The sequence below is a fragment of the Sturnus vulgaris genome, chromosome 19, assembly GCF_052056855.1.
Source record: "Sturnus vulgaris isolate bStuVul1 chromosome 19, bStuVul1.hap1, whole genome shotgun sequence".
Taxonomy (NCBI): Eukaryota; Metazoa; Chordata; class Aves; order Passeriformes; family Sturnidae; genus Sturnus; species Sturnus vulgaris.
The window spans coordinates 12241781-12265806 of NC_142261.1; the positions used below are offsets into that span (position 1 = coordinate 12241781).

Sequence of the window (24026 nt, forward strand, 5' to 3'; positions counted from 1 at the left end):
CCTTGGTGGATCGCTGAGAGGCTCCAGGAGCAGAGTCAGGAGCTCTCCAGGCCCATCCTGTCCCCATATCCCTGGCCCACAGGCCCAGCCCTGATCATCTGCTGTGTCAGACCTTGTTGTGCCAGAGGCCACGGGGCCACTGGCCCCAGCAAAGGCTTATCTGGCCCTGCAGTGCTGGCAGGAAGCTCCCAGGATCCTGCTTCCCTCGGGGTCACGGGGCCATGGCCACCCTGGCAGCGTCCCCATGAGCTGGTGTCACCTTTATTCAACATTCCCTTCAAACCAGTGAACATTACAATATATTTATCTTTCATATATTAGAGATTTCCTGCTTCGAGGGAGGGGGGGACCCATGGCTTGATTTGGAGGGGAAAAGAGCAGTGGGACCCCCAGGGGAGCACCCAGGGGTGCTGGGGGGGAGCAGAGGGAGCCGTGGGGCTGGGCAGGGGGAGAGGGGATGCTCAGAGCCCTTTCTAACCTGCAGGTTAAGTACAACCTCAAATTTGGGATCCACGAGCCCTTCTGGGAGCTTTGGGAAGGGCTCCCATGGGAAGGGCTCTGTGAAGGGCTCACCCACGGCTCTGCTGAACCAGGGAACAAAAATCAGGGAGAGGTAGAGAGGGGGAAGAAGCCAAAGCTGTTTCCCACCTGCTCCAGCCCCAAATCCCAGGGGCTCCAGGGGGATCTGCAGCCAGAGCCACCTAATCCCACAGCACTCTGGGCCCCCCAGCCACAATTCCCAGGGTTTGGAATGCTGAACCCACCACCAGACACCACTCCAGGAGAGGCAGGACCAGCAGCTGGGGTTTTTGGGAGGTGGGAGAGCAGCTCCCCACCCCAGCTCCCAGCCAGAGGGCGAAACTGGTGTCTGGAGGGAGCAACACCAGCGAGGAGGACACGGCCTCACTCACCCAGGGATTGCTCCAGGGATGAGGGACTGGGGACAGCCCCCCCACCCCCTCCACTCCCCCCAGGCCTGCCAGGACAGGAGAATCCCAGGGGTTGGGTCCTGGGCAGGAAGGAAAGGGGACATGCACACGGATCCGGCCCTGCTTCCTCGGGCGGGAAAGGGAGGAGAGGAGGAGGAGGAGGAGGGGCTGCAGCAGCACCTCAGTTCTTCAGGATGGTCTCGTAGGCCTGGAAGATGTACTGGGACACCTCTGGTGCTCGGCATTTCAGGGATAACTGTGGGGAGAGAGGGAAGAGCGGGGTCATGGAATCCCACCCCATACTGGAGAGCCACCAGCCCCAAAGCAGAGCCCTGCATGCTGCAGCACCTTCCCACAGGGCAGTCCAGCTCCTGATTTCAGCTGGAAAAATGTTATTAAACCCCTGCAAGCCCTCCCAGGCCAGAGCCATCCACATGCAGCACAGGCAGGGAACAGGCAGGGGCAACACTCCAGCTTTGGGATTGGACTCAGTGAAGGGTTCCCCAAAAACATCCTCCTCTCCAAAGAGGAACAAGCCCCTTCAGATGTTTGCTTAAATATTAAATAATTTCAAAATCAATTAACTCCTCAAGCAGGGAAAGTTAACGGAGAATCCTCTGGGATAAGGATTTGCAGCTATCCTCATCCCCAGTGAAACCAGGAGGGCAGTGGGGACACCCCAACCCTCTGAAACATCCCCCTCCTTGTGCCAGCCCTGCTGGGAAGGAGAGGCAGGAGGCACCAGGAGACTGGAAGGGCAGGGAAAAACATCGGGGGAAGGAAGAATATCCAGGCAGCAGCCAGAGAGAGCCCAAAGCCAGGGAAAAACCAATGTCTAACCTCCAAATCCTGCAAGAACGGGCAGGCCGGCGAGGGCGGGCAGCAGGGACGGAGACACAGAGAGAGGAGTCAGGGTGACACAGCCCCAAAGAGAACAGGCTGCCAGGGAGGGAGGGAGGGGACAGGGAAAGCAGGACATTGGGATGGCTCATGGATGAGGTGTGGATAGACCCCTGCTCAGGGAATGCCCCGAGGACAAGGTTTAATGGAGCTGGATTGGCTGGGACCCCTGTGTCTCTCTGACAGGAGAGGGACAGCAGGGCTGGCACCAGCACCAACATGGATGTGTCCCCAGCTCGGGGCAGGAAGGCAGGGAGCAGGGAGGGGAGGGGATGTACCATGAAGCTGGGATTGCTGGGCTGGATCCGGAGCTCTGCCAGCACCCAGATGCCGTTGGTGAGCTTCAGGGACTGGTAGAGCATGTCCTGGCCCTCCACGTTCCTCTTGGCAATGGTGAAGATGTTGCTGCCTTGGAGTTTGCTGCTCACAGCATCTGGGATGGGAGAGAGAAGCTGAGGGGCTGGGCTGACCTCCTGCTTCCCTCGGACCTGCTCCTGCCCTATCTCCTCCCCTCCTTGTCATGGAAGAGGTTTAGATTGGGTATTGGGAAATTTCTTCATGGAAAGGGCAGTCAGGATGGCACAGCTGCCCAGGGCAGTGCTGGAGTTGCCATCCCTGGAGGGATTTAACAGTGGATGTGGCATTTGGGGACAGGGTTAGTTAAGCATGATTTGAGCCAGGTCCTTCTGAGGGGGTGGGACCCACCTGCATTGAGGGAACAGTCTTTGATCTGGAACTGGGTCTCGTTCTCATTGGGAATGTCCTTCCAAGTGGCCAGGAACATCTGCCTCTCTGCATGGAGGGAAGACACCAGCACTGAGGGAGCTGCCAGACTGGCCACCCCCAGAGGTGACACAGTACAGGTGACACGGCAGTGAAGGTGTGTCACCCCACCACCCCCTCCAGCAGCTCCCCAGGGCCAGGCTCAGACCAGCCACCTGCTTTAGGGGGCCCACCCAGTGTGACAAAGAAAGTTCCAGGGGCTGGGATGGCACCTAGAGCCAGGTGACAGGACACACCTCGCTGGAACCTTGGTCACCCAACTCACCCATCTTGCCATCCTCCACAAACAGGATGTGCAGGGGGTACAGGGTGCTGAAGTAGAAGACGTCAATGTTGTTCTTCACTGCCACCTGGGGTGGAAGGACACTTGGATTTCAACACCTCCAACCCACAGCAGGTTCCCAAAATGTCCCATCCCCATCATCCCCAACCTCATCATCCTCATCCCCATCCCACCCCATCCCATCCCCATCATCCCCATCATATCCCCATACCATCCCCATCACATCCCCATCATCCCCATCCTCATTCCCATCCTCATCATCCTCATCCCCATCTCTCAGGTGTCACTGCTCCTGCTGTCACACCTCCCCCTCAGGATTTCTCCAAGGCCCCCTGCCCCACGCCCAGCTCCCCAGGAGGGGACACCCCCACATTCCCCACCTGCAGGTTGTTGAGGGGGTCCATCTTCATGACAGAGCCCACGGTGTTCAGGGGCAGGGAGATCTCCACGGACTGGTTGGGAGCCAGAGGTGCATGCACCTGCAGAGGAGCTGCTGGGGCCAGGCCGAAGCTGGGGGACACCAGGGAGGGGCAGGGGGTCAGGGAGGGGACAGCAGGTGACACAACAATAATACACATTCCTAAATACAACCAAATCATAAACCCTCTCTACTAATTACCCATGAAAAAGCCCCATTTCCACTAAAACCCTAAACAAACAAATAAAAAATCACTCATACAATAACCCTTAACCCAATCAAAACAAAACCAAATATAAAAAATATACTGTACCACCAAAGCCCATAATCTATTCTTAAACCTTTAACAAAAAATACCTAATAAAACTCAAAATCAACCACTAAAATTTTAAAATTAAAATTACAAAAAATCTAAAACCAACTACATTCCTCCAAAAAAACCCCAAACTTAACCACCTACAAAAAATTCAAACCACCTCAAAAATAATCAACACTAAAACACAACTCCTCTTAACACCCCAACTACCAATACTAAAATAAATATTCAAAACAAAAATTCCCTCTAACCACCACACCACCACCATCACATAAAACAAATAAATTATCCTCACCACACAACATACCCATAATAAAAAACTAGGCCACCCTAAAATTTTAAAAATAGTTACAAAATAACTCCAAAATAAAATCTTTAATCTCACTAACAAAAAAAAAAACCAAAACAAACAAGACCAAACCAAATAACACATAGTAAAAAAACCCCACCATACAACCAACTACCAACAAATACCCTTCCAACCTTGGCACTCCCTGCCTTCCTCCACCAGCATCCCACAGTGACCTTGCTGCCCCTGCACTGTCCAAGCTGGGGCTGGTTCCTGCCCTGCAAACTCTGGACCACCCCCAGAATCTCCCCCCTTCCTCCTACACCCATTTGTAGCATTCCTGCAGCATTTCCTCCATGCCTTTGAAGGATAAGGAAGCATCAGTTCCCCAGGACAAACAAGGGGGTAACAGTCAGACCCCTGGGGAACAGCCTCTTCAGCCAACTTCTTAGAGGCTTTGTTTTGATGCTCATCACCACCACAGCCATCAGAGAGAGAAGAGTCATCACCAGAGGCTGCTCCCAGCCCTTGCAGCTCCTTCCTCACACCCTTTTCCCCACAGAACTGCTGCAGCAGTGTCCCCACGGCTCCCAGGACACCCCAGGCCAGGTGGGACTCACCTGTTGCGGTTGAACTGGATGGCAAAGTCAGACATGACCTGCAGGGCTTTGTTGGTCAGCACCAGGTCCATGGAGATGGAGCCCACCTGGCGGCTGAAGGTGCCAGAGATCTCCAGCCCCTTGGCTTTCATGGCAGGGAGCCACACCTGGGCCAGGGAGACAAGAAACCCCTGGGGTGTCACCCAAAACAGAGCCTCTGGTGCTCCCCCACCTCCTCTGCTGGGGAGGGGCACGGGGGTCTGTGCCCCCCTGAACCCCGAGCTTGGCTGCCCCACTCACCGTTTTGGGGGCCACGTAGGATCCTGAAAGGGTCCCCACCCCACCAGTGAGGTCGAAGAGGTCACCCAGGCCGCTGCCAAGGGGTGCCCCCACGGTTGTGGGGGCTGTGGTGCTGGGAGCTGCTGTGAAGCTGCTGCCACCGCCACCCATCTGTGGGGACAAGGGAGGGGTTACGGGGGGCACCACGGGGAGGGGGACAGGAGGAGGAAGAGGAGGATGAGGAGAGGATGCAGAGAATGAGAGGGTTTGGGTGTGAGGGCACACTCACAGCAGGGCTGCCTCCCACATCACTGCGCAGCTGCAAGAGAAGAAAGGGGCATCAGCAGGGGAAGGGCTGAGGGCACAGGGGTCCCCAAAATGTCCCCTCTGGACACTCCCTGGGAGCAGCAGTGTGAGGCAGCATGGGCCTGGAGTCAGGATGCTCCAGTGGTCCCAGACCAGGAGCTGAGGGGCCATGGCTGTCCCCAGAGGGGAGCGAGGTTTCACTGGGGCTTGGGGGGCAGCAGGGGCAGCCAGGGGTGGGCACGGGGCTGGGCACAGGGTGATCCATACCCCTTCCGACTCGTCCCCCATCTCCAAGCAGAAGCAGGCAAGGTGGAGAGAAGAGCCAGCCACATGCAGAGAGAAGCCAGGAGAGAAGAGACAAAAAGAGAGAGACAAGAGAAGAGAAGGGGAGGAGGGGACAGAGGTTAGTCCTGACACATCTGTCTGTCTGTCCATGGCTGTCCTGGAGCCAGAGGACAGAGCCAGACCTCATTCCCAGCCTCAGTGCCAGCCCATCATCAATCCCTGTGAGCCACAAGGCGCCAGGGCAGCACTTGCTGGGTTACAAAACAGGAAAGGCAGCGGCACTCCCTCCCCTTAGGATAAATCTGCTGGATTTCATGAGTCATGGAGGAAACTCCAAACTCTGATCCTTCAGGGAGCCTGGCCCATCTCCAGCACCCACAGGGCAGGTGTTCCCACACAGGGAGAGGTTTCCATCCCACCCCACCCCGAGGCCAAACCACTGCTTGGGCTGCATTCCCAGGAGGACACGCTGTGACCTCTGAATCTCCTGGCACACGGGACACCCCACAAAGTACCCCACAGGCTGGGAGTGGGAACATCCTGGCCCAGCCCTGCAGCAGTTTGGGGGTCAGAGAGGGGCCCCCAAGAGCAGCCACTCTTGCAGCACAGCACACGGAGTGGGAATATCCTCACCAACCAAGAGAAAAGGCACTGGGAAGTGGGGGGTGGGACCCCTCCATGGATAAATTAGGGTGCAGTGCCCTCTGTCCTCACCCACTGCAGGAAAGGACCAGCCCAAATGTCCCCAGACTGACAATCTGTCCTATCCCAGGACAGCCCAGACCAGAGCCAGCATGCCAACGGGATAGCCTGGAACCAGGGAAGGAGCACGGGAGCTGGGACGTACCAGGGTGTCCAAGCCACCCCCGAGGAGGTCCACAGCACCCATCTGCACGGAGGAGGTGGCCATGGGTGGCCCGCTCACTGGGGGGCCCAGGTCCAGGTTGAGCAGGTCCCCCAGCAGGTCCCCCTGGGTGGGGATCACCGAGGGCTGATCCGCGGCCGGCCCCCCCGACGGGGCTGTGTCCGGGCTCTCAACACTCTCAACCCTGAAGGGAATGACACAGGGAAGATGGGAGAGGGTAAGGAACTCCAGCTGGGACAGGATGTGCCACTGCAGACAGGAGTTGGCCCAGCTGGACCCTCCATCCCATCCTGGCTCCCAACACTTCAATGGCAAGCAAGACCCCCCCCATGCCATCCTGGCTCCCAACACATTCCCACAGACATCACCTTCCACTGGGATCCCTCCTTCAGCTTTTTAAGGACAGAGTTGAACCCGCACACCCCTGCTCCCCCTTGGGAATGAGGGCTCAGCTCTGAGCCCAGTGGCCTCACAGCTGCTCAGCTCCACATCCAACCCCTCCATCCACAGCCCTGGATGTCCCAGCATGGGGAGGGGACACGGGAACACTCACGAGCCCGTCCGTGGGGGCAAACTCTTGTGCACGACGCCCCTGCTGCCCTCCACGAAGGCGCTGGGGGGTTTGTGGTACACCGAGGCCAGGGTCCCGATGTAGCAGATGAGCTCATCCAGCAGCGTGGGCTCGATCAGATCCGTCTCCTCCGAGATCAGCGGCTTCTCTGCCAGCACCACCTCCTTGGCGGCCACGGGGTCCGTGGACAGCAGGCGCCAGTAGATGTACCCACGGTCCCGCAGGTCGGGGTTGTCCGAGTCCTTTGGGAAGCCATTGGGAAGCTACAGCTACTACAGAGCTACCACGGAGCTGCTTGGAGCAACTGCAGCTACTACACATCTACTCAGAGCTGATTTTCCCATCTAAGCCTTGCTGGGAGGCATCACAGGATCAGAGGCCACAAGGCACCTCCTGAGCCATGGGTGTGTTCACACCCTCTAGGCTTTCAACTGTCAGCATTCCCAAATGGATTTGGGACAGGGGATGGAGGGACAGGACACAGAGGACTGTTTCCTACTGCCAGAGAGATGGGATATTGGGAAGGAATTGTTCCCTGGGAGGGTGGGCAGGCCCTGGCACAGGGTGCCCAAAGACGCTGTGGCTGCCCCTGGATCCCTGGCAGTGTCCAAGGCAAGGCTGGATGGGGCTTGGAGTAACCTGGGAAATTGGAATGTGTCCCTGCAGGCTGGAACAAGAGGATCCCTCCCAACCCAAGCCATTCTGAATTAAGCTCCAATTACCTGCCTGCTGTCACATGACCAAGCCATTCCAACAGCCCCGGGGGATGGGAAGCTCTGGGAAGCTCTCCCAGGTGTTACCCACCTGTGTGGCCAAGCTCAGCACCTGCTGCACCAACTCCTGTGTCTCTGTGGGCTTCTTCAGGAACAGCTTCACAATGGCCGTCAGCAGCTGCAGCTGGACCTATGGGGGACAGACAGGAGGAGGGACAGACAGACAGACAGGTCACACTGGCTTTGTGCAGGAACACATGGATTTGCCCCAGGACCTAACCCCAGCCTGCCTTTCAAGAGACCAAAGGCACGGGGACCATGTCAGTGGCAGTGACATGTCAGAGGACACCTCACCTGTCCCCTCTCCAGCCCACTTCCACACCCCTAGACACAGGCTGACCCCAACACCATGGGGCAGGATCTCCAGAGCAAGTTACACGGTCCCATAGGGCACTGGCTAGAGCATCCTTTGATTTCCACATGGATGAGCAGCAGGAATTCCTCTGTGAGGGTCCCTCCCAACCTCTCAGGGAGCCTGGATCTCTGGCTTTGCTATTTAGCATTTGTAGACTTTGCCCTGCTCAGCGTCACTTGGTTACAGGGTGTTTTGCATGGTTTCCCAGAGATGGAAACCCTCCAAAATTCCACAGGCAAACCCATTGGCCTCAGTTGCCCTGGGAGACAGGGCAGGCACTGCTCCCTCTGCTCGTTTTCCAGCTCCAAAGGGATCCTGTGCTGGCACAGGGGGATAACCAGGTGACTTCCAACCATGGAATTGAGACTTGGAAACGAAATTGGGAAAAGGCACTTGGGACAACGTGATGGTGGCATATCACAGAACCATGGAACAGCTTGGGCTGCAAGGGACCTCAAATCCCATCTCATTCCCCCTATTGCCGTGGGCAGGAACATCTTACACTGTTCCAGGTTCCTCCAAGCCCGGATCACATCCTATACCCAAACCTGCCATGGGGCACGGCTGCTCCAAATATCTGCACAAGCAATCCCTTCAGTGAAAACTGTCCCCCACTTAGCAGGAGCTGTGTCACAGTGTCACTCTGAGGCAGCAGCTCCCCTGGCACACCTGGGTGCTCTCATCATGGAAGCCCTCCAGGAAGCTCTCCAGCAGCTCATCGGCGTTGTCGATGCGCTCGGCGTATTCCCCCACGATCCAGATCATGGCAGCCCTGGCCTCGGGCTCATCCAGGGAATCCAGGTTCTCACAGAGCGTGGCAATCACGCTCTCGTACCTGCCCCAGGACACGACAAAAAACTGGAGAAAGCTCACCAAGAGCAGGAGACCTGAATCCTGATCCACCCAAACTCCAAACCACATCCCACTGCCCACAGCACAACCGTGGGCAACAATTCCAAGGAGATTTTCCTGAATTAACCCTGCTTGTCTGATCCGCTCCTGTCCGGAGCCACTGGCCATTCCCGCAGAGCTCTGCTCGTTACCAATTCACCTCATTAGTATTTATTACCACTATTAGTCCCCGACTTCCTGATTAGAGTTGCCTATTCATCCTGGCTCAGCTGGAACATTCCCTCCCCTCCCCTCTCCTCCTGCTGCCCTTGTTCCAGCATCAGGAGCTGGATTGAGAGCCAGGGACAGTTTCTGCTGACGCAAGGGACCTGCACATCCCTGGCAGCTCCTCTCCATTTGAGTGCCTGGATCTGGGACTGCCACCAGGGACTGATCCTGGGGCTGGGGACAAAAAAACCCAAAGCCACCTGTGCTGGAGCTCCAGGAGCTTCATCCCACCAAGAGTTTGTGGCTCCCTGAGCACAGAGGGGAGGGAAGAGCTCATGCAGGACCCAGAGAATCCCAGAGAACCCCACTCACTTGTTGGGGTACTTGCGGAAGATGTCCTTGATGACCACGATGGCCTCCTGCACCACGTAGTTGACCTTGGTCTGGATGAGGTCCAGCAGGGTGCTGACACAGCGCTCTGCAGATTGCTGCCAGAGGGACTCAGTCACACAGGGACAGTCCTGGGCAGTGACCCCTCACATCCCCATCCCAAACCTCTCATTCCCCCTTATCCACCCCAAATCTGCAGCAGAATGGGAGATACTGAGTGTGGTCTCCCCTTCACATCCTGGTGTGGCTCCTCCTTCCTCATCCTCTCTGCACATTCCACTCTTCCCATGGGAAGCATTCCAAATGTGCAGAGCCACCTTTCCAGGGAGGTTTTCAATAATCCTCTTTGAAAAATTATCCCCACAGGGAAGCAAAGCCTCCGAGCAACCCCTCAGGAAGGGATGGATTCCCTTCCAGCCCCTTGGGAAAGGACTGGCTCCTTGCCAGCCTCTTGGGACCTTCCCAGCCTCCCAGGAAGGGATCAGCTCGTCCCAAGCCTCCCAGGAAGGGATCAGTTCCCTCCCAGGAAGGGATCAGCCCCCTCGCAGTCCCACTCTGGTCCCCAACAAGCCACTGGTATCATCCACTGCATTCAGAACTCTTGGTCCTGTTTTAGGTCAAGAGGGATCCAGTGGCAAAAGGATAAGGGGATGGAATGAATACCCTCCTGGCCACCCCACTGATCCCTGTGGAACAACCATGGCTCATCCCCACACCTGGGAAGGCTCCAACTTGCAAATTCCTGGGACGAGATGCCCACCATGTGGTGGGAAGTGCCACCCTGCCCAGCCACAGGTGCCACAAGGCCTCAGTGTGTCCCAGCCCTCACCTCCACCTTGATGGCACAGCGGCCGATGGCTCTCACTGCCTTCCTGACAAAATCCACATCCACCTCCGTGGCGTATTCCTTCAGCTCTGCCAGCACCTGAGGGATGGCACAGCACAGTGAGAGCCTGGCAGCAAGGCCAAGGCACCAGGAGAGCAGGGCAGGGACCCCACGAGCAGGCTGGGTGGCACAGCTGCTCCTGGCCACGTCCCACAGAGCTGGGGCTGGGATTTGGATACCCCTGGGTGGCCCAGCCCCACTCCTGACCTGAGCTATGTTGGCCTGCGAGGCCAGGCGGATCATGATGTCCAGTTTCTCCAGTTTGACGTAGATGGGGTCATTGTACTTGACAAAGAACACCTTCATCTCGTGCTTCAGGATCTCGGGCCTGGGGGCAGCAAGAGGCAGCGTTAGGGGGGACACGTGCTCACTTCCACCACAGTCCCAAGGTTTTGGGGGCCTACTCAATGCCAAGGAATCCCAGTCACTGTGATTATCCCCCAGGATTCTGTCCCTTGGCTCCCCTTTGCTGGCACATAGGGGACAGAGCACAGCTTTGTCACAAACACGGGCCAGACATGAGGCAACGGGGGGCGTTTGTCCTGCCAGGGCTGGAAGGGACATTTTAGTGGGAGTAGGGACACAAATCCAGACCCCAGGGCTAGGCTGGACCTTTCTCACCAGCTCACCCTCTCTCTAAGCTGGGAAAGAGCTAGGCCAGGTCCAGCTCCAAGCTGCCTTCCACATTCCCACTCCCAGGGACATTAATTGCTTTCCACTTCTCCCAGAAATTGCTGCTATTTTTAAGAGACGACCACGGCGCTGACTGGGAGGAGAACAAATCATCTGACTGGGCTGGGGCTCTCCAGCTGCCACTCCTGCTCCAGGCACACGTGTGGGGCCTTGGCCACCTCCTGCCCACCAGGATTTTAGATCAGCAAAGGGACAAAAGGACTCTGAGCACTTGTTCAAGGAGGACAACTGTGGAGAAAGCACCTGGCAGCACAAAAATCCCTCCCTATACATGGAGTGACTACTCCAAAGTGTCACAGCTTTTGGCTTTGCCACCCTTTGCTGTCCCAAATAAAGAATAAATTAAACTAAAGGATACATTAAACTGGAGATTCCAGGTTAGCTGCCTGCTCATTCCTTCACCTGACTGACTCAAGGCCAGGTTGGACAGGCCTTGGAGCAACCTGCTCTAGTGGAAGGCGTCCCATGACGGGGGGTGGGATGAGATGAGCTTTAAGATCCCTCCCAAACAAACCATTCCGTGACTCTCCTTGGATTTTAAATAACAGAGAAGAAAACACCCTACAGGATGTGTAGTGACAGAGGGACTGAAGCACCTGTGGCTAAGAGGGGCCACCTGGACACCCACCTTTTCTGCACAATGAGGTTGATGTTGCGGAGGGCCACGTACTGCAGCTCGGGCTCTGCAGAGAGCAGAGTGACCAGGGGTGGGGCCAGCTTCTTCAGGAGAGTGCCATAATAATCCAGGTCCTTGGACAGCATCTCCATGAACTTCATCAGCACCTTGACAGCTGACAGCACCACGGCAGAGTTGGCGTGGGACAGGCGTGGTGTCACACGCTCGCAGATGCTGCCGGGGTGAGGAGAGGGAAAGAAATTGATCCCAGCCCTTCCTCCTGCTGAAAAACTCCTGCCAGCATGGAGGAAGGAAAGCTGAGCAGCACTTAGGACCTTTCCAAAGAGGCTGAACTGGCACTGAATGCCCCAGTGAAGGTTATTCCCCAGGCCCTGCAGAATCCTCTGGCAGTGACCCTGTTTCGGGGCTCCCCGGTGCCCATTGTCCTCTGCAGCCACATTCCAAGCAGCTCAAGGAGCACAATTCCAATGCCAGGGCTCACTACGGGACCAGGGCAGGCTCCAGATGGCCATGCCCAAGGCACAGGTCCAGCAGATGCCCGCTGTCCCACCTCCTGCAGCGGGGTCAGGAGGATGAAGACTCTCCTCAGAGGAGAAGGGGCAGTGCCAAGCCCTGCCTGTCCCCTCCCCTCTCCAGCCCAGTGTCCCCTCACCTCTGTGCTTCCCGGTCATCCTTGGGCATGTAGTTTGCCAGGCAGTCCAGGATGAAGATCTGGCCCCACTCAGTGCACTCGTTGAGGGCTGTGAGCAGCTTGTTGATGGACTGGGGGTTGAGGTCCAGGAGGTTGCTGCTGGGATGAGACTCTGCTATTTCCGACAGCGCCGCCACCGCATTGGCAACCACCTGCCAGGGGGGACAGGACACGGATTGGTGACACCAAATGTGGCACGAGGGGATGAGCTGCCTCCTCTCTATGAACTCCTCACATACCACCTACATCTGGGCTCCAGCTTCTCCCTCCCTGCAGCAGATCTGAGGGGGATGGATGAGCCATCCCCACCGGCATGCTCCCACCGCCCACGCAGCATCTCCAATGGCTCCCACGTGTTCCATGGGACTCAGCCTTGGCTTGGTGCCCAGTTCCCTTCCCCAGGCAGCTCCAAGGAGCCCCAGAGCTTTCCACACAGCTCCTGGGCTCAACACTACAGCCAGGGTAAAACTGGAAAAGCAGGAAAGCTGTAGGAAGAAAAACCCTGGGGAAAGGTGGTTTTTAAATCCCCCATGCCTGGGGAAAAGGAAGGAAGCCAAAGCCCAGCTGCAGAAAAACCCGAGGCAAAAGCCACTGGCTCTGTAGCATCAGAACCAAGCACCGAGGCAGCTGGAGCAGCCTCGCTCCCACTGGGAACAGAGGAATAACACACTGCCAAGAGATGGGCAAAACCATGCAGGACACAAGGTTATAGGACAGGGAACACAGCCTGCAGTCCTGAGAAGCAAAAACTCCCCAAAAGTGATTTGTTAACACCAAAAAGAAAGTCTGAGAGGAATGGCGTTGGACGCGAACATGACAGGAGAGCGGTGACCGCCATTTGGATGACGAGGAGGTAGAGAAGGCAAAAAACCATCACCATGGGGTTGGAGTCTGAGATGAGATCCTTGAGGGTGTCCAGGAAGCCCTGGTCCTCCACCAGCTGGGCGTTGATGTCGTGCAGCTTGGCCACGCACACGGCGGCCGTCTTGCGCACGTAGGGGTCCTCGTCCTTGAGGCATTTCCGCAGGGGCTCGCACAGATATTCCGTGATCTTGTCCACACGGATGCAGCCCATGGTCCTCACAGCCAGGGCCCGGATCAGTGGGTTGGGGTCCTCACAGTCCTGCAGGGAGGATGAAAGTTTGACAAGGAAGTCTCACGGATATGTACGTGTAACAGAAAGGTTTTTGAATGTAGAATCTGAAGAAGGAATAGAAATGATAGCAAGTTTTGATATGGAAGAAAAGAATTGCTGAGCCAGTCTTACTGGATAACTAGAAAGCAAAGGGTAAGTGAGTTGGAAGGGGCTTTTATGACTCAGAGCAAAGGATAAATCCACCTCAAACAAAAGATGCTTTTACCAAGCAGAAAGACTTCACAAGCAAACAAAAATGCCATGTTGCAAGTAGAAAGGTCTCAAAATTTTCCACTACAAGAAAACTGAAAAACAACTTCTAAGCTAAACTGTAATATACTAACTTTTTGTGACTGGAAAATAGCAACATGAATACTGTAATGTTAGTAGTTATGATAGGCTATAGGTAATAGTAAAGGTATTGATTGGTTGTTATGTATTAAGATGCTCAGCAAAGAAAAGCATATAATGCATTGTAACCAGAACTAGAGTGAGCCTACAGCTGAAAAGCCTGTAAGATGAGCCTGTGGCTGAAAAGGCTGTGGGCAAGGCTCTTGTCACCCATGACCTGTAAATTGCTGTATCACCTGGATACAATAAACAGCATTTTAAAGAGCCAGTCTGGAGTTCTGCATCCCTGTTTCAGCTCTTACAGAGGAGAGGTTGGATATCCTGGGCTCCTCAGTCACAGATCTCTGGTGGGTTCAAATCCCAAAGTTTTTGTGTTCTGCTCTCAAGAATAAGTCACCCAAGAGAAGTTTCTCTCCTGTCCTGCACCCACTGAGTTCCAACAGCACCAATCCTCACTCCCAGAGCTCCTCAATCTATCCAGGAATCCCATGTCCTCATCACTTACACCAGGTACCTGAACCCAACCTGATGTTGGAAACACATACTGGGATTATTATGTGGGGTTTATCCTCCCTAAAAAGCCTGAACTCCCTCTAAAGCCCACCAGGCCTTTTAACTGAGTGATTTGGCAATATCCTGCTTCCTAACACGCTCTTCAGTTCCCAGCTCCAGCAAGAAGATCACGAGGGATTTCTCAGCACATAAATTCACATGACAGCTCTTGATCATGGGAGCTGCTCCCCCCCTGACAGAGCATAAGACAGCTGCCAAAAACTGGGTTTCTGCATCATTGGACAAATTCAATCGGTTTTCTAGAGCTTGGAGAGCCCCTCCTCCAGAAGGGAGAGGTTTTGGAAAGCTGCCCACGCTCCCTGATTTGCAGCTTGGCACGGTGAACTGGCACGTGGTGGCCCTGGGACATGGAGCCCTGTCCCCTCACCTTCACAAAGGTGTTCACTGCCATGATGGCCATGTCTGGCTGGCTCTTGGCATAGTTCATCAGGTAGAGGTAGACCAGCTTCTTCAGCTCCAGGTTGTCTGTCTGCATGCAGTTCACCACGTCTGGGAAGAGAGCACTGGAACACAGAGAGCTCTGTGAAGGCAGGACACGGCCACGCTGCCCAGGGGATCCCCCTTCCCATGGATAACCTGCTCCTAAAGGCAGGAGAACCCAGCTCTGTCTTGGGGGAAAGGCTGGGAGAGCTGGGGGTGTTCACTTAGGGAAGAGAAGGCTCCAGGGAGAGCTCGGAGCCCCTGCCAGGGCCTAAAGGGGCTCCAGGAGAGCTGGAGAGGGACTGGGGACAAGGACCTGGCACTCCAGGACAAGGGAGAATGGCTTCCCACTGCCAGAGGGCAGGGCTGGATGGGATATTGGGAAGGAATTGTTCCCTGGCAGGGTGGGCAGGCCCTGGCACAGGGTGCCCAGAGAAGCTGTGGCTGCCCCTGGATCCCTGGCAGTGTCCAAGGCCAGGTTGGATGGGGCTTGGAGCACTCCGGGATAGTGGAAGGTGTCCCTGCCCACAGTAGGGGGTTGGATTAGATGGACTGTAAGGATCCTTTCCCACCCAAACCATTCAATGATTCCATGATTCCATGACCTGAACCCACCCTGCAGCAGACATGGCTGAAATGCCCATCCCCAGTGGATTTTTTTTTTACAGATCTGTACCAAAACCAGCCCTTGATGGACCAAAATTGAGCTTTCCCACTTGGAAAAGCATCCCTGCTCCAGGAGACTCCACATCCACTGCCCTGGGAGAAGGTGCTGGACAATTCTCTCAGGCACAGGGTGGGGTTGTTGGGCTGTCCTGTGCAGGGCCAGGAGCTGGACTGGATGACTCTTGTGGATCCCTTCCAACTCAGGATACTCCAGGGTTTTATGCATCATCACAGAATGGTGCCAAAAGGAAGAGCCCCACTCCCCTGGGTGAGCCCTGAGCACCAGGATACTCTGCTGGGATGGAGGGGAATCGAGTGCATCAGGTGCCTGCACAGAGCTGAGGCTTCCCCTTCCCAAACATCCTGGAGCTGTGGGATACCAGAGATGCTGCTCCATCCAAAGACAGACCAATTAGACAATTAAAGCACCTCAGGGGAGGAAATCAAGATCCCAGGGCTAACACAGGGCTTATTCCACCCTGACAGATGTCCCAAGGCTCCTGGAAGCTTCTCCACCTCCACAAACCCAGCCAGCCCTGACAGGATCAAACTCAGAGCCTCCCTAAATCCAGGGAACTGTGCTTTGCAAAGCTGCTGCCCACCTGGGCTGGTCTCACCCTGGGTTAAACCTGGCTTTGCTGGCACCTCCTGGGGAGCAGTGAACTCAGCAAACTGCTTCCCTGCAGCCTAAAACAGGCACACACCAAAAAGATGGGCTGACACAGCCACAGGATCATGGAATGGGTTGGGAATCATGACATCTTTAAGCTTATCAAGTTCTACCCCCTACTGTGGGCAGGGACACCTTTCACTGTCCCAGGCTCCTCCAAGCCCCAGCCTGGCCTTGGACACTGCCAGGGATCCAGGGACAGCCACAGCTGCTCTGGGCACCCTGTGCCAGGGCCTGCCCACCCTGCCAGGGAACAATTCCTTCCCAATATCCCATCTAAATAGCTTTTAGTTTAAAGCCATTCTCCTTTGGCATGTCACTATTTGTCCATGTAAAAAGCTGTTCTCGCTCTTTTTTTAAGCCCCTTCAAGTACTGGAAGCTCCTGACATTTCCATGTGATTTCCACAGTGGTCCCAAGATGGACACTCCCTGCTGCTGCTCTGGGAGCCAGGGATGCCCCAATTCTCCCAACTCTGAGTTTGCTTTCTCTCCATTTACTCTCAAATGCACCGTGAAAATCAAATTGCTGATGCTGCCTGTGCTGGGACAGGTCCATGCAGGAAAAGGCACAGAAGGAGCCATGTGCAGCTCAGCCAGATGGAAAAAGAGAAGCAGGAACAGCAGCTGCCTGACCTTGTGGACTGGAGAGGCTGCAAAGGGTTTATCAGCATCCAGGCACCACCACCAAACCTCAGGCACGAAGGCTCCGAGGGGGTCCTGCTTGTTTTTAGTAACACACAAAGGAAGTGGGAATAATCCCAACAAACTGATCTGGCAGCCAGACCAATCCTCTTTCAGCCAGATTACAACAAAAGCCAGGAGAGTCCCCACCTGCCAGGTGGCCACGTGGACACAAACTGCACTCCAGGAGGTAGAGCTGCAGCCAGGAGCTACCTGGGTGAATCCCGAGGGGTAAAGCAGCATGGAAACCCCCTTGGAAGCAAGAGGGGAAAAAGGGAACCCAAAAGCCATCTGGGTTTGGCTTGGGCACATGGGAGAACAGCATGAAGGAGAGGTTTAGGATAAATTTGAGGGAAAGGTTCTTTCTCCCAGAGGGTGCTGGGCACTGCCCAGGCTCCCCAGGGAATGGGCACGGCCCCGAGGCTGCCAGAGCTCCAGGAGCGTTTGGACAGCGCTGCCAGGGATGGACAGGCTGGGATTGTTGGGGTGGATCCATGATCCCTGTGGGTCCCTTCCCACTCAGGATATTCCATGATGCAGCCCCACACACCTGACATCCTTGCCTACAGTCATGGATGCAATCACTTTCTTCACAGCCTCCTTCTTCTTCTCCTTCTTGTCACTGTTCAGCTCAGCTTTCAGCTCAAATATCTCCCCTGCAAAAACGGGAAAAGTGGGAGCTCAGGGATTAGTGGAAGGGGTACCCCACCCCTCTGCTGGGTGAGCACAGCTCCCACCTGCTGTGTGACAGGATTCCTTTGCCACCCCTGAAAAGGGGGATTTAACTTCCCAAACACCTCACCAAGGGCTGGGGCTGTTCTGGGGGCTCAGCTCTTATCCATGGGAATGAAGAATCCCTGTGGCTCCTCCAGCCCCACGGGGATGGCAGATGCTGCAGGAGCCAGGAGCACCCCACAGGCACTAGTTGGGGTTATCCAGAGAGTATTTTTGGCTGTGGGATGGTTATCCCAGCCCCATGAGGCCCTACCCTTCTCCCAGGGATGACAGAGGATGGATTTTGGGCACTGCTCCTCAAGCCCATATGAGGAAGGGTGGCTCCCAAATCCCTCCTTGCCTGTGGCAGCGACCCCCCAGCCCAGGGCACCATCTCCTGCCCTCCTGAAGCCAGGCTGAGCTCTTTATTCTCTCCTGGGCTGGCAGATTGAAGAGGAAGATGCCACATGGCTTCTCTCCACATTAATTCCTTGGTCTGGAGAGTGCTTAAGGCCCCGAGCGCTGCCCAGGGGAGCTCCTGAGCTCCTAAAGCCGATCACCAGCTGCCACCAGCCCTGGCCAGGCTCAGGGGGCTGGGGACAAGGTGTCCTGACCCCACAGCAGCCCAGGAGCTGCTCCAGAGCAAGGAGCAGGGTGGGCTGGCAGCCACAGCATTCCACAAGGACTCAGGGCGTTACCACAGGAGCTTCCCAAGCCTCCCCAGCTGGTTTATAAGGTGTAAGAACCAGCTGGTGATTTTGGGATGAATGGTGATGCTCCTGCTCCTTCCCTTACCTTTCTTAGTGGTGGTGAAGTACTTGGAGTCCGTCATGGTGGTCTCCAGCCAGCAGCACGGCCCTGCAGGAGAGGCAGTGCACAGAGGATCAGAGTTGATAATTTCCTTACAGGGATTGTTATGGAGAGCTCCGGGAAGGAAAAAATACAGGGGAGGGAAAGAGTTTGGGATCTCTGGGAAGAGTCACAAGGAGAAGCCCAATCCCTAAGGGAGGGTGAGCACCTTGCAGCTCTGTGATGATGGGGAATCAGATGGTTCTCAAAGAGGATGTGGAGGAGGAAGGGAATCACTGAAGAGTCCAGGGCTGCAGCCCTGGCTTTGCTCATCCCATCCCACACAGAGCTGGGCAGCAGCGGCTCAGTGATCCCCCCTGGACTCACCTCTCCTCATCCAAAAAATGCTTTCTTAAGGAAAGCTCACGCTCAGCCCTCCCTCACAGGAGGGACACAGGGAACTGAGCCAAACCTGAGGCTCAGCTCAATGGGACAGCCAAGGGGCACAGATCTGCCAGATCAAAGGGAGCCTCTTCCACAAACCAGCCCTGCTCCAGCAGGGTTGCTTTAAATTCCATGGGTGCAAGGTGTCCGCCCAGCACTTGAGGCTCCATTACATAATTCAGGCAGTTTAGAGCAGATTTAGGGCTTGGTAGGCTGAGGAAGGAGACGTGCAGCCCTTTGGAAAGGTCAGCAGGGATTTAGCTTTTATGGCTGGTTTTCCTATCTTTCCTTCAACAGGGAAGGAACCAGAGGCTTGTCCTTGAAAGCCTGCAGTGGCCTTGCTATTTTGGAGGGGCAGGAATATGGGAAGCAAAGCCAAGTGGAAAAAAAAGAGATTAAAAAAAAGAGCTTGCGGATGGGTTTAAAATGCAAATGAGCATCTTGAAAGCCAAACGCAGCAGGAGCACAGAACTGTGTCCTCTGTTCCCTGTCCAAGCTGGGGAGGGATCCCCAGCGGGGATGAAAAGAAAATCTGGATGAAATCTGGGGGTTGAGCACACTGGGCAGAGCACACAGCTCGGCAGGGAGGAAGAGGGAAGGTGTTTGCATGGGTTTGGGGCTGCTCTGGGGGCAGCACGATCCTGGTGTTATTCCAGAGGGGGGAAGCCTGTCACCACACTCCCACAGCCCTGCCCCTCGTGACACAGGACACTCCTCCGTGCCTCAGTTACCTGGGATTGATTCAGAGCCTTTTTTATCCCACTAAGTCGATTGCTCTCCAGGGAACAGCGGGAGCTCCGGGCTGCGCTGCAGCTCTCTGCACCTCACTGCAGATCCCGTCCTGCCAGACAGGGAGGAAGGAAGGGAGGAAGGAAGGAAAGCAAGAGGATTCACTGCAGTCCCTCCGATTCCAGGACCTGGCTCACACTCAGCCCTGCTCAGCAGAAGTGCCTGGAAAGCAAACTTGAAGCTGAGCAGGGAATATCTGCAGGCAGCTCGGAGACATGAATCACACCGGCTGCTTCCCTGCAGCTTCAGCTCTCCCAGAGCCAGGGAAAGCACAGCCTGTGGTTTTCCCATCCACAACCCCACCAGTGTGTGCTTCAGCCCCTCAAGACCCCACTGATTTCAGAGGCTGAGACATTACCCATTCCCCCCACTCCTTCAAGCCCTGCAGCAACTCCAAGAAGGAAAGTGGCTCCTCCAGCTTGGGAATGAAGGCGCACCCCTCGCTCCTCAGATCCACACAACCTTCCCAGCAGGAGCACCCCAGGGCCTGGAGCAGGGTGATGAGGGGATACAAACATTGCCAAACCCCAGTGCTCAGCACCCTGCAGCCTGTGTGTCCCCCAGGCTGTGCCAGGGTGACAGGGCAGGGCTGGCTGCCAGCCCAGGACACACAGGTGAATTCCCAGAGCTCAGCCCTTGGGCAGGGGCCAGCGCTGCTGCCTGGCTCTGGTTTTAAGGATGCAATTGTGTGGTGCAGAGCCGGGAGCTGAGAGAAGGTGTTTGTTCCCTCAGCTCCAGCAATTCCCAGCTCCTTTTCATGCTGATCTCCCAGTGAGAAGCTGAGTGGGGCAGCTCCTCACTCACAAAAAGCAACAAAACAATGCAAGCAACAAAACAAAGGATACTGAGCACCCCTGACCTTGTGGTGGCTCAGATTTTACCCCACCTTCACACCAAACTTGTTTTAAGCTGGTCTGGCAAACAGGATTCAAGGAGTTAAGTGTCAGTAAGGATCTGGAAACTGCTGGAGGGGAGCACCCAGAGCTCCCCCACACCCAGTTTGGGCTCCTCAGGTCTGGTTTTGGGACCGGTTTTGCAGTGGCACAAACCCAAAGCCTTTTATCCCTGATTTTATTCACTCCAGGGGACTAAATTCCATAGCTCCACACAAACCAGAGCAATGCTGCTCTCCTGAGCATCCTAAGCCCCAGGTCAGGGACATGGCAGAGCTCAGCCACTCCATTTTACACATTGCCATGCCAGCTCCCAGATTCAGCTATCCTGGGAAAGTAAAAGGCTCTTAAACCCAAAATACAACAACAAACACTTCAGCGGGCTTCCCACCGAGGTGGGTGCTGCCAGTGGAGTCCTGGGAATGACACCAATGTCAAATGAGCCACTGCTGGTGCTGCTCATTTCCTCTTATGGAGAGTGGAGGAAAACTCATTTCTTCTGCTACTTTTATTACCCCGTTTTAGGATAATTCCTCCATCCTTGAAGGCTGAGTTGCTGCTGACCAGAGACTTTCACTATGGAATGGTTTGGGTGAGAAGGGACCTTAAAGGCCACCCAGTGTCACCCCTGCCACAGGCAGGGACACCTTCCACTGTCCCAGGCTGCTCCAAGCCCCAATGTCCAACCTGGCCTTGGACACTGCCAGGGATCCAGGGGCAGCCACAGCTGCTCTGGGAATTCCATCCCAGCCCCTCTCCACCCTCCCAGGGAACAATTGCTTCCCAATATCCCATCCAGCCCTGCCCTCTGGCAGTGGAAGCCATTCCCTGTGTCCTGTCCCTCCATCCCTTGTCCCCAGTCCCTCTCCAGCTCTCCTGGAGCCCCTTTAGGCCCTGGCAGGGGCTCTGAGCTCTCCCTGGATCCTTCTCCTCTCCAGGTGAGCACCCCCAGCTCTCCCAGCCTGGCTCCAGAGCAGAGGGGCTCCAGCCCTTGGAGTATCTTTGTGGCCTCCTCTGGACTCACTTTCAGCTTCCACCAACACAGACCCACTGCCAGGGCGGGGATACAACCCTTAACCTGTGCCCAAGACATCCCAAATCCCTGCTTATCCCAGCCCACCACAGCTCCCAGACCCTCTGACAGCTCAGCCCAGGAGTTCTCTGGCTGCCAGAGTTCTGATCTGCCCAGCCTGACAGGTCTCAGGAAGGAAGAAGGGAGCAAAGGCAGAAGGTTCATCCCTGCACACACTTCCTGCTTTTCAAGGGGGACAGGCTCCAGGGAGAGGACAAAGGAGAAAGAACTCAAAAGGGTAAGCACCTAGGAAAGGGCTCACCTGGAAAACAGAGGGGCAGCTGGAGGTTAGTGGGGAAAGGCAATTCCCACAAGCAAACACCTCAGCTGGAAACGAAGCACTTGAGGGCCAAGGTGGCATAATTAGGGAAATTAGGGAAGACTCTAAAAAATTAATGGGTAACTGGAGCCGTAGGGAATCACATAACTGTTCCCTGCTGGTGTGAGGCAGCTCCAGGGCACTACAGAGGCCAGGCAGAAGTGAAGTGGGGATGGCTTCCACAGCTCCTGCCCTAGGGACAAAGCCCAGGAGCTGCCACAAGCACCAGTGAAGGGACAGGAACAGGCCAGGGTGGAGAGGAGAATCAGAGGCTGAGGATACACAAGCCAGCAGCTAAAGAGCCTTGTGCTGGCCCCAGTTCTTTCCCTCCTTACTCACATAGTGATTCCCATCCTACAGCCATGGGCACAGCTCTCATCCTTGTGCTCATCCCACCTCTGCCAGGCCAAACCAACCTCCAGGGGCTCACACCAGCCCCACACACATTCCCAATAAGAGATTTTTCCTCCATCTGGCCTAACTGGAGCTAGTCCTTGCTCCAACGCAGCCCTACAGCAGCCCAGGGCTGTGATTCCACTGCATCCCAACCAGGAACATCCACATCCTCTCACAAATCTGTTACTGACCAATCCATGGCCATTCCAAAAGGCTCCATCTCCATCAAACAAGGGGCCCCTTGGATAACTCAAGGGTAGGAGCCACACTCACTGTGCCATCAGCAAGGTGTCCAAAATCGTGGCAGATCCAAAGCTGTAGCACCAGCAAATGAGCTGCAACCAATACATCACATCAACCAATAACTGGGGAATAAACTCAAGGAAAAAGGACAATCCTGAGGTGTCCCCTGCAGCACACACTGCCAGGATCCCACTGCCACAGAACCCAAGGCACCATGGTCTGAGAGCTGGGAGGGTTTTAATCACCTTAAACAGAGATAACAGAGCACCCACAGAGACTCCCCCCAAACTCCAGCTGAGCAGCCTCAGGGACACCAAGGACCCTGTTCTGATACAGCATCCATGGCAGAAGGGATGTTCTCCTCCGGGGAGAACCAGGTTCTACAAGGTGGACACTTCCTGCCATGGAATTCCCAGCCTGGCTTGATCCAAGCAAGGCCCAGCACCTCTGGAAAGCCCCTTGGAGTCCCAAAGCCTGTTCAGCCTGGCAGTCTGACCCCACAAATGGATATGGAAGCCACAAACCACATCATTCCAACTGCTCGTCCAAGGCTTAGCCCATTTTATGTCACCCCAGGAGAGAGCAGACACAAAACCCCACCTGAACCCCCAGTGCTGCTGAGGATGGGACCCCTGACAGGTGTTAGAATTCTGGGAAACTCCACACAAAACACCTGCAAAAACAACAGCAACACTGCTCCTTCAGGGTGGAGCAGTCTCACAGCTCCTTTTTAATCCAGTCTGGGGCTTTTCCCCCTAAAATCTCCACGGAGGGGGCAGTGAGCACAGGATATCACCCCAGCTGCTTCCCTGTCTACTCCATGCCCAGTTCACAGCTTACTCCATGCAGAGCCAAGACCTTTCCCTAGGGATGTGCCATGCTCTGAGGAGGGTGAAGGGGTCACCCCATGTCCCCCAGGCCCTCCAGAGGATCCCACCCCCAGTGCAGTGCCCGTCGGGGCTCTGGCTGTGGCCAGAACACGGTGCCCGGGGTGCTGGGGAGGGGAGCAGATCCCGGGGCGATCCCTCCGGGATGGATCCGGGAGGGGACACGGAGCTCCGCGGGGACAGGCGGGACACGGCTCTGGCCCGGGGGAGGCTGCGGGGTGCGGGGATACCCGTGAGCCCCAGCCGCGCTGGGAAGGGGACACAGCCCGAACTGAGGAGGGGAGGATGGGGACACAGCCCGGGCCCGGGGCGAGGCGGAGGCCGGGTCAGGGGTCACGGTGGGGACACAGCCGGTGCCAGAGGGGCAGAGAGGAGACACAGCTCCGGTCGGGGGGCGGGAGGGCCCCGGGCTCAGAAGGACGCGGCGCTGCCCGAACCCCGGCGGGGGGCCCGTCCCAGGTGCGGGGGGCCCGTCCCAGGTGCGGGGGCCCGTCCCAGGCGCGCACGGGCGGAGCTCGGGGAAGGCGCCCAGGGCAGGAGCAGCTGCGGGTCCCGGCTCAGACCCCGGCCCGGCCCGGTCTGTCCCTGCCCGGCCCGGTCCGTACCTGCCGCCGCCGCCGCCGCCACCGGAACTGAGGAACGGGGAGCGCTTCCGGGGCGGGGCGGGGTCTCCGTG

General features: G+C 56.1%; 1 protein-coding gene and 1 non-coding gene across 5 annotated transcripts; both read right to left on the reverse strand.

Annotated features, from left to right (window-relative positions):
* Positions 1-245: 245 nt before the first annotated feature.
* On the reverse strand, positions 246-23985 carry AP1B1 (adaptor related protein complex 1 subunit beta 1). Of its 4 annotated transcripts, XM_088176303.1 has the most exons (24): positions 23956-23985; positions 19483-19592; positions 18314-18376; positions 17355-17460; positions 14734-14869; positions 13185-13430; positions 12269-12459; positions 11608-11829; positions 10494-10614; positions 10230-10325; positions 9383-9498; positions 8621-8786; positions 7628-7726; positions 6806-7065; positions 6235-6436; positions 5370-5390; positions 5086-5115; positions 4818-4967; positions 4539-4684; positions 3276-3405; positions 2878-2962; positions 2535-2621; positions 2108-2262; positions 246-1185 (listed from the first exon to the last, which is right to left on the reverse strand). In XM_088176303.1, the coding sequence occupies exons 3-24, from the start codon at positions 18348-18350 to the stop codon at positions 1111-1113; spliced, it is 2877 nt and encodes a 958-aa protein (XP_088032429.1). In that variant the 5' UTR covers positions 18351-18376; positions 19483-19592; positions 23956-23985; the 3' UTR covers positions 246-1110. The 4 variants fall into 4 exon arrangements, with proteins under 4 accessions (XP_088032429.1, XP_088032428.1, XP_088032431.1 ...); XM_088176302.1 differs by lacking the exon at positions 23956-23985 and having other exon boundaries at positions 19483-20068; XM_088176304.1 differs by lacking the exons at positions 246-1185; positions 23956-23985 and adding an exon at positions 1242-1868 and having other exon boundaries at positions 19483-20074.
* Positions 4340-4444, reverse strand: LOC148221665 (small nucleolar RNA SNORD125). The gene has a single exon (XR_015807736.1). It is a non-coding gene; the product is annotated as a small nucleolar RNA SNORD125 (small nucleolar RNA).
* Positions 23986-24026: the final 41 nt, after the last annotated feature.

Bases quoted from the DNA above. Each gene is read 5' to 3' on its own strand.
- AP1B1 (XM_088176303.1), bottom strand. From the start codon at position 18,350: ATGACGGACTCCAAGTACTTCACCACCACTAAGAAAG. The intron at 17,461-18,313 runs GTAAGGGAAGGA...CCGTTTTTGCAG, and splicing joins CTTCACCACCACTAAGAAAG to GGGAGATATTTGAGCTGAAA. The intron at 5,116-5,369 runs GTATGGATCACC...CTTCTCTTGCAG, and splicing joins TGGGGGACGAGTCGGAAGGG to CTGCGCAGTGATGTGGGAGG.